The sequence below is a fragment of the Nannospalax galili genome, unplaced genomic scaffold (genome assembly GCF_000622305.1).
Source record: "Nannospalax galili isolate Female #2095 unplaced genomic scaffold, S.galili_v1.0 scaffold1318, whole genome shotgun sequence".
Taxonomy (NCBI): Eukaryota; Metazoa; Chordata; class Mammalia; order Rodentia; family Spalacidae; genus Nannospalax; species Nannospalax galili.
This window is the reverse complement of record NW_008342123.1, coordinates 1,606,943-1,615,663: the sequence shown is the minus strand read 5'-3', so window position 1 is coordinate 1,615,663 and position 8,721 is coordinate 1,606,943. Positions and strand designations below refer to the sequence as shown.

General features: G+C 51.3%; 1 protein-coding gene across 1 annotated transcript; it reads left to right on the top strand.

Moving 5' to 3' along the window:
• The first annotated feature begins 814 nt into the window (after nucleotides 1-814).
• Nucleotides 815-8,030, top strand: Treml2 (triggering receptor expressed on myeloid cells like 2). Its single transcript, XM_008837939.3, has 5 exons — nucleotides 815-887; nucleotides 3,380-3,700; nucleotides 6,222-6,594; nucleotides 7,444-7,550; nucleotides 7,825-8,030. The coding sequence occupies exons 1-5, from the start codon at nucleotides 815-817 to the stop codon at nucleotides 7,920-7,922; spliced, it is 972 nt and encodes a 323-aa protein (XP_008836161.1). The 3' UTR covers nucleotides 7,923-8,030.
• Nucleotides 8,031-8,721: the final 691 nt, after the last annotated feature.

Below are 8,721 nucleotides of genomic sequence, written 5' to 3'. Positions count from 1 at the left end.
TGTGTGTGTGTGTGTGTGTGTGTGTGTGTGTGTGTGACAGAGTGAGAGAGACAGAGGCAGACAGAGACAGGCAGACGGAGACAGAGAGACAGCAAGAGACAGAGAGGCAGACAGGCAGAGACGGAGAGCAGGTTCTCAGACTGACACTTGAGAACGTGTGAGCCCCTCTCTGAGCCCAAACTTTGTGCTCTGAGTCTTAAAAATTTGCATCTTTTTCACCCATGACAAAAATAAGAGTGCACGTGAACCCATGAGAGGTTATGTGCAACAGTGAGCAGGGCTCAGGTGCACGATGAGTAAATTCTGCCAGACATCAATGAGTATCCGGTGCTCACAAGCCTTTCCTTGTTGAAGGAGTGTCTAAGGCCAGCCAGACCGCCCCCGCCCCTGAGTCTCTGAGTTCAGAAGATTCCATAAAAGTCTGTGTCTGGGAGGTTCCAGAGGCGCTGGGTGGATCAGCTGTCACAGCCCTGGTGGATCTGTTTTTCTGTAGAGAATCTCAGAAACTGTAGGGTTCTGTGAGCCTTCCCGAGCTCTGGGGCCCCAGACTGGGTGGGGCAGCCACACCTGCCCTAAGTTCTGAGGAAGAGGGCGGAAACAGCCACCAGCGCCCGCCCTCACTCTCACCATATTTATGATAGGCTGGACGGGTAGTGGGTGCCACACCGCCTCACTTCCCTAAATGGGCAACAGCATTTTGAGAACGCTCCCTGGTAGACCCAGGTGGCATGTCCCTGGTCAGTCTGGGGCCTAACCTTGGATTCCCCAGGTGTCTAGGCCTCTCGCTGGGCCTGTGACTGTTCCTTCCCTCTGGATGGAGCCAAGGCCTCCTGCATTTCTCCTGCTGCTGCTGGTGGTGTTGCTGTGGCTACAGAGCTGTGTCTCAGGTGAGAAGTGGGAGGCTGACCGGGGAGGGAATGGTCCCCTCCCTCTTCCTGTCCCCTCCACCTTCTGCTTTTTCTTCATGTTGTGTGGGCTGGACGAGGAGGCTGGACTGACTTCATAGCTTTTCACCAGAGACCACTAAGAATGTTCCATGCTCATGACTGTTCCCAGGCGGAGCTAAGGCAGGCCTCACAGGGGGGGTGAAGTCCTGGCTTCTTTATCTACTGGTTTCCTCACTGTGGAGAACCAGTGGGGCACTTGGTTTCCTCACAGAAATGGCCTTTGTTGGCCTTTGTGGAAAGTTCTGTCAAGAGAGCTCTGACTTGTGGCACGAGTCATTGTATCCCATCTGCATGCTTTCAGCTCACTTTTTCTCGAAATACTGATGCCACATCCTGTCTCGTGCTCTGAACTGCAGAGAACCAATCCCTGACGGCCTTTCGCAGCCTTCCTCTACTAACGCTCCTAGAAAGGGGCTCACCCATTCCTGCCTTCCGGGCTGCCAAGGCAACCACTTACCACTTCCTGTTCCGTTCTGCATTTGGGGAGGGCTGGAAGACCCACCCCTCACTGCCCATGAGGTGGTGAATACACAGTGAGCCCAGGAGCCCAGGAAGCTTCCCAAGGTTACCCCATTTCTGCCTCTCTGCAGAAAGCCTTCTGGAAATACTTGGCCAATTATCACGTATTTGAGTGGGATCATTCTGCTTACCTTGTGAGGGAAGAGAAGATGCTAGGATCCCTACCTTTCTCAGAGCCTCAACTACAGTGCCAACTGGGTTGGAAACTGGGACAAATGTCTGGGCTTCTAGGCCTTTCTCCCGCCTTCCTGTCTCTTGAATCTCCCAGCTATCCCCTGGTTTTGCTTTTTCTCCACTAGACTGGATTATGAAGGGCACAGACCACATTCTCCTCTTCTTCTTCCTCTCACGTATGTGTATGGTGTTCATGTGGGGGGGGGTTGTGTGTGTGTGTGTGTGTGTGTGTGTGTGTGTGTGTGTATAAGTGTGTGCAGGTACACATACACCCATGCTTTCTTAAGACACAGTCTCTTACTGAACCTGGAGTTAGACAGCCAGCAAGTCCCAGCCACCCTCCTGTGCTATGGTTACAGGCACATGTGTCACCATGTCTAGCTTTTTACCTGGGTTCTGGGGATTTCTTCTCATGCCTGTTCAGCAAGCATGGTTACCCAATAAGCCATCTCCCTAGGCCTCTCTCTCTTTTTTGAGATAGGGTTTTGCTATATACTGTAAGCCCAGGCTGGTCTTGAACTCTGATCCTCCTCAGCCTCTCACACACTGCCACAGGCTTGAACCGCATCTCATTCATAGGACATAGAGACCGGACATTCTACCAGGCATGTCCAATCTATGGTCTAAAGGCTACAGTACGACCCAGGATAAGTATGAATACAGCTCAACACAATTATAGAAGACAAGGTCAAGTCTTAATGTCAAAAAGTTGGATGAACAGTGAATATCTACTATAGATTTTGTTGGATGACCTGTCAGTGGGGAGTTATAAATGTGTCTGAAATGCTTTATCTATGGGTTTTATGTAATTGGACTATTTAAAAATTAAGCATCGGGCCTGGAGAGATGGTTCAGTGGTTAAGAATACTTCTCTTGCAGAGGACCTGGGTTTGGTTCCCAGCACCCACCTGGTGGCTAAAAACCATCCATAACCCCCATTCTGGGGGTTCCAACGCCTTCTTCTGACCTCTGTGGGCATTGCACAACATTGGTGCACCTACATACATACAGGCAATACATTCACACACATAAAATTTTTAAAAAGTTAAGCACCACTAAGAAATCTATTTAAAAGATGTTCAATAGGGGCTAGGGGTATGGCTCAGTGGTAGAATGCTTGCTTAATATGCACTGTGTTTAATTCCTGAACCCCAAATAAAGCAAATTGGAGGGAGGGAGGGAGAGAGGGGAGGGGAAGAGAAACAGGAAGAGGAGGAACAGGAGGAGGAGGAGGAGGGAGGGAGTGCAGAAAAGATTATTGGGGGAAAACAATTCCTCATTACTTTTCAAACACTGGACCTTTTCATCAACCTAAGTAGTCTGTGGTCTGAAGTTTCACACCTTAATGACCTATTGGAGTCTGTGCATGTCTCCCTAAAGGCAGGGTCTTAGTCTTTCCCACAAGACTGGGAATCACTGAGGACTTGAAAATGCCGTGAAGAAAAGAGACCATGTCTGGCGGAGCTCTGCGTGCCAGGGCCGCATTTCCTCCACTAGACTGGGGACTCCTTGAGTGGTTTGTGGGCCACCCCATCAGACAGGGAGTGAGCTGTTAGTAGGTCTTGAGTTTTCTCCCCATCAGACTGGGGGGAGCTCCCTGAGGGGAGGGCTGTGCTTCTCTCTCACAGGAGCTGCGTGAAAGCAGCATCCTCCTCTCCCTTCACCTTGAACTTACAGTTTCAAGATGTCTTCTTCTCCCTCTCTCACCAGACCTTGCTCAGCAAGTCCTGTCTCCCCAGGTTCCCCCGCCGAGAACGTGTACACAAAAGTAAGACTGCGTGAAGGGGAAACTATGTCTGTGCAGTGCAACTACACGGGCCGCAGAAACCGTGCGGAGGGCAAGGCTTGGTGCAAAGTCAGGAAGAAGAAGTGTGACCTAGGCTTCCTCCGGAGCGCCATGAAGGGCCCCCGCTACTCACTTCATGATGATGTCAAAGCCAAGGTGGTCCACATCACCATGGAGGCCCTCACAATCCAGGACTCTGGCCGATACTGGTGCATGCGCAACACCTCTGGGATCCTCTACCCCTTAGTGGGTTTCTTGCTGGAAGTGTCTCCAGGTGAGCAGGTCTGTGGAGAGCTGGGATGGATGGGATTAGAATAACAATAGTTATTCTCCACATACATCTTCCCAACACCATTTGACAGATGAAGAAAATGAGCTTTAAGAAGCTCTGTGCAGCTCTGAGCTTGCCCTGGGGCAGAGGTGAGATTTGAACTCGGGACTGTGAGCTTTGTTTTATTCAGTCATCCATTCAACCTCTATTCATTGAGAGAAATGTAACACATCTCTCTAAGCCCTCCAATAGCTTCCTGCTATACTTAGAATAAAACCCAGGTAGGATGTGCCAGACACTGTTCTAGGCTTTGAGAATACAGTGATGAACAGAATCAGTCACAACCCTGCCCTGTGGGAGATGCCAGAGAGCAACACACACCATCCAGACAATTCATTGCAGACAATAAATGTTCTTAGAAAACAGTAGTGAGCTAGAAAGTCAGGGGAGGCTACTGGTGTACTGAACATCCAGGGAACAGCTTTCTGATGGTGCTCGGCAGAACTCTGAATGATGACAGTTTTCTCACCTGTAGGGAGAGCTGCACAAGCAAAGGCCTTGAGGTGAGAAGAAAGCAGACCTATAAAACGAGGCTTGGTATGGTTGGTCCAGGCTGAGTGTAGGGAAGGTAGATTAAGGGAACCCTGAAGGATGAATATGTTTCATAGTGATTGGTTGCTTTTATTTAGGCTCTGAGCTTGGAGAGTCAAGCGGCCCTGCATTTCATGGCATGGAGTTGGGTTTTATTTCAAGTACAATACGAAGATATTGGTGGGTCTAGAGAAATCTCTCTCTCTCTCTCTCTCTCTCTCTCTCTCTCTCTCTCTCTGTGTGTGTGTGTGTGTGTGTGTGTGTGTGTGTGTGTGCACATGAGGAGACCAGAAGTCAACTTCCAGTATCATTCCTCAGGCATCGTCCATCTTATTTATTTCTTTATTTATTTATTTATTTGTTTGTTTGTTTAGACAGGGTCTCTCAGTGGCCTGGAGCTTGCCAAGTAGGCTAGGCCAGCTGGCCAGCAAGCCCTAGGAATCCACCCATCTCCTTCTCCCCAGCACTGGGATTACAAGCACACACCACCACACTTGGGTTCTGAGGATCCAACTCAGGACCTCATGTTTGTATGGCAAGCACTTTACTGACTTAGTTACCTCCCCATCCCCTTATTTTCTATTTATTAAAGATAATCTGAGAATATTTCAACCTTGCCCATATTTTCAGTTATTAGGAAAAAAATCCTCAGCCCAATTATAATCTCATCTTCCATAACCTGACACACAACTGAGTTGGGGAAGCAGGTAGTTTGCTACCCAGCTCCTTTGGTTTGGAAGGTGGGAAAGGTAGGTTCCTCTTGATCACTCCTGAGACTTTCCCCTCCCACACACTGTGATGTGCTGAGGCAGGAATGAAGGGAGGGAGACAGTGGTATGGCTTTGCTGGCAGGTAGGAAGTCCCCTCCGCTGGCTGAGGCCTTTCCTGCCACTGCTTTGAAAGGCTCTGAGTGAGGGTCCAAACTCAGTCTCTCCCACGATACTTCCTTGAAGGGTCCTTGGTGTGTCCCTATCATGGGAGACTTGGCCACAGGTGGACCTCTTCCTCCATCTGCACCTCACCTTGACGTTCAGAGTTGACTTGCTCAGACAGTGGCTCAGGCCATGCTGCATGGTGACCACGGGCCCCAGGAATGCATCTTTTCTGTGCTCAGTAGCGGGATCAGCAGCCCCTCTCCAATTGTCTTACTCCTGCTGAGACACCAGACTCAGAACTCCTGCTTCCTAGTCCCACTTTCTATCCAAACCTCCAACTTACTTTGGAGGATTGGATTGATGGCCCAAGGGGGCAGGATCAGTCCTGAGGTATCTCAGTATACCCCCCAAGGAAGGTATCTCACCTCAACTCTTTGTAGCTCCCTCTGGAATTTGAAATCGTTGATCCCTCCCTGTCCTCAACTCTAGACCCCAACTGCCAGTTACAGGGTAGGTAGCTCCAACGTTATATTATAGAAATCTCTCTGGGATTTAAAAGTGGGGAAGGGTGCTGGCAAGATGGCTCAGCAGGTGGCCACCAAGCCTGATGATCTGAGTTCAAGCCCAGGTACTCATGTGGTGGAACGAGAGAACCGACTCCTGCAAGTTGTCCTCTGCCTTCCACTCACACATGAGGGCACACACACAGACACACAATAAAGAAGTGTAATTAAAAAAAAATCTCTGGACTTCATGAATAAGAAGAGCCTAGAAAACAAGAGAGATAAGGGTGGGGATGAAGGTATTCTCTTGGAGCAGATGGCTTGATAGGGGAGATTAAAAAGATTGTGACAGAGTCTCCCTTCCTTACCTGTCTACTTTCTCCTTCCTGATGTCATCTTCTGAGTGAACGCATGCCTGCCACTCAGAAGTCAGGCCTATGATCACAGAGAGCAGGCTCTCTAAGGGGCCCAGACATCTCATAGGGCCTCCAGTTCTGGCTGTCACACCAAGGCCTCTTGGCTCAATCTAATGGTTCTTCCTCTCTGGTCCCTCAGCCCTCACAACTGAGAGAAACACTCCTCCCATGCAACTACCCAACACCACGAGTGGAATTGTCACATCGGGCCAAGTCCCCATTTCAGGCCCTCATGTCCCTTTCACCTCTGGCATGACTGTGTTCACATCTGGACTCCTCACCTTGGCCTCAGGGACCACCAGGTCAACCTCTGTGACACCCTACAGTTCCACTGGTACTGGCGGCACCACCACCGCAGAGCCCAGGAGCACCACAGGGTCCCAGCCAGTGACCATGTCTCCTAGCAGTGTTGGAACCTTCTCTGCCGATCCAGTGTCCCCTTCCACCAAATCCGGGCCCTTGAGCACCAGTTCACCCACCACGGGGATTTGCCACCAGTTAACCTCCATCAGGTACCTGTTGCGTGATACTCCATCAGGCATAGCCCTGGCTCCTGGGGGCTGACAGACCTCAAGAACAACTCTTGTATCCGACCCTCCTCCCCGTTGCCCCCCAGGGACTCAGTGTGAGGTGTGAGACACTAGAAAGGTCCTAAAGGAAAGCAGTGGGGGTGAGGGCTGGGACTATGGATGGAGAAGAAAGGGAAGGGACAGTGCAAGGGGGTGAGTACTGTGAGTGTTTTGAGGGGGGTCCACCTAGACTCTGTGCAGAGAACTGGCATTTTACTTGGAGCACTAGAAAATGGAGGGGAAGTGGGACAGAGAAGGGAAGTCAGGTGACAAACTGTGCTCGAGCTGGCATCTACTGTGCACACAAGAATAAGAATATCATCCCACTGAGCATCTGGATCCAGTTCTCAGACGACTGCTGAGAACTGGGCAAGGGAGCTGTTACAGTGATAGGCCAACTCTTCCTCATTGGTGGCGGGCGGCGGGCCTAAAGGGCTCTGGTGGCCAAGCAGAGATGCAAGTGCTAGTGCTGCCCACAAGGGGGCGCCTCTGCAGAGGACAGAGCAGGCAAGAGGCAGTCTCTGTCCCTATGGAGGGGAGGATTTTGATCTCTCCAGTCCTAAGGCATCTTGCAGTCCTTTTCCTCATCAATGATCGGACACAATAGAGAAGAGGCATCAAGTGGATTTGTTCCCTTTCCCCAGGACTCTTGTCTCATTTCCTCACCCCACAGCTGGTCCCCAGGGAGAGAGGGCAGAGCACTTAGAAGAAGCCCCTCATTCTGCCAGAGGAAACTGTGTCCAGGGTGGGGAGCCTGGTACTCAGTCTGTCGCTTTGGCCCTGCCTCCTCAGGTCCCAGGAGTCTAACCTTACTGCGATTGTCTTGGTGCTGACCTTCCTTCCTGTACCCATGGTGTTGGTTGTGGCTTATGGAGTTTGGAAGAAGAAACACATGGGAAGTGAGTAACATCTCCGGGGCTCCCAGGGCAAAGCGCCAGGAACCTAACCCTAAGGTCTGTGACATTGATGCCCTGGGTGGGTGGGGATATCCCCCCACCTGTGTCCAGTCAAGAGGCACCTAGTGAGAAGGAGGGTGGCCAGACACAGATGGACTTACATGACCCTTAAAGAGACACAGGAGTAGGGCAGAGCCAGGAGAGCAAGGGTCACCCAGGACATTGGGACACTGAGAACCGGGCATGGTCCTTCTTTACCTCTCTCTGTTCATTGCAGGCTATAGCCTAGGCAGAGACACTGCTAGACACTGTTTGTACTCGCCTGAAGGGCCAGAGCCCCCGTGGAAGCCTGCCTGGTCTAAGATTACTCAGTGAACCAGGAAGATGCTCCCAATTGGCCCAGAAGGCCAGAAGAGGACCAAAGACCGGCCCTGGGGCTGGGAGGGACAACCAGAGCTGTTGCCTTCTCACACAGGGCCACTATGCCCTCAGCCTCTCTCTGTCCCTGTCAGACTTCTCCATCTGTTTGGGGACAAGAACCAGGTCTTATGAGCCCCTGAGGCAGTTGATGTCTCAAGGGTCCTGTCCTGGGGGAGAAGGAACTGTAAGTAAGAGCTGAGGCTACAGAAGGTTTGGTGGCAGGAGGTCCCAGAGTTAAGGCTCTCATATCTGACCACGTATCTTCTGATGGCCCCTGGACTGTGGCTGCTGCTCTTGTCTGTGCTTAGAAGCCTTCAGACTCCAGCCTTTCACGCCCATTTCTTGCCTTGGGTCAGATGACAGCCTTTTACCTCTAGGGCCAGCCTCTCCCAAGATGGGTTAAGCAGAGGCTGAACTCAGGATTCCCCTACTCCAGCTCCCGCATCCAGGCTCTAGTGTTGAGCTCCTGGGGGGACTCAGGACCCAGGTTACCCCATGGGGTACCTGAGATCCCAGCCCCATCCAGAGACACTGGTGGGGAGACCATGCTCAGAGAAAGGTCAGTGTTCAGTAAAGACAACTCAGAGTCGTCCCTACTGAACAAGAGCAGTTGAGGAAAGACAGGTTGGATGGATGGACAGGCCAGAGGAGGGGGAGAGAGAGAGAGAGAGAGAGAGAGAGAGAGAGAGAGAGAGAGAGAGAGAGAGAGAGAGAGACAGACACAGACGCGCAGAGGCGCACAACCACAGACACA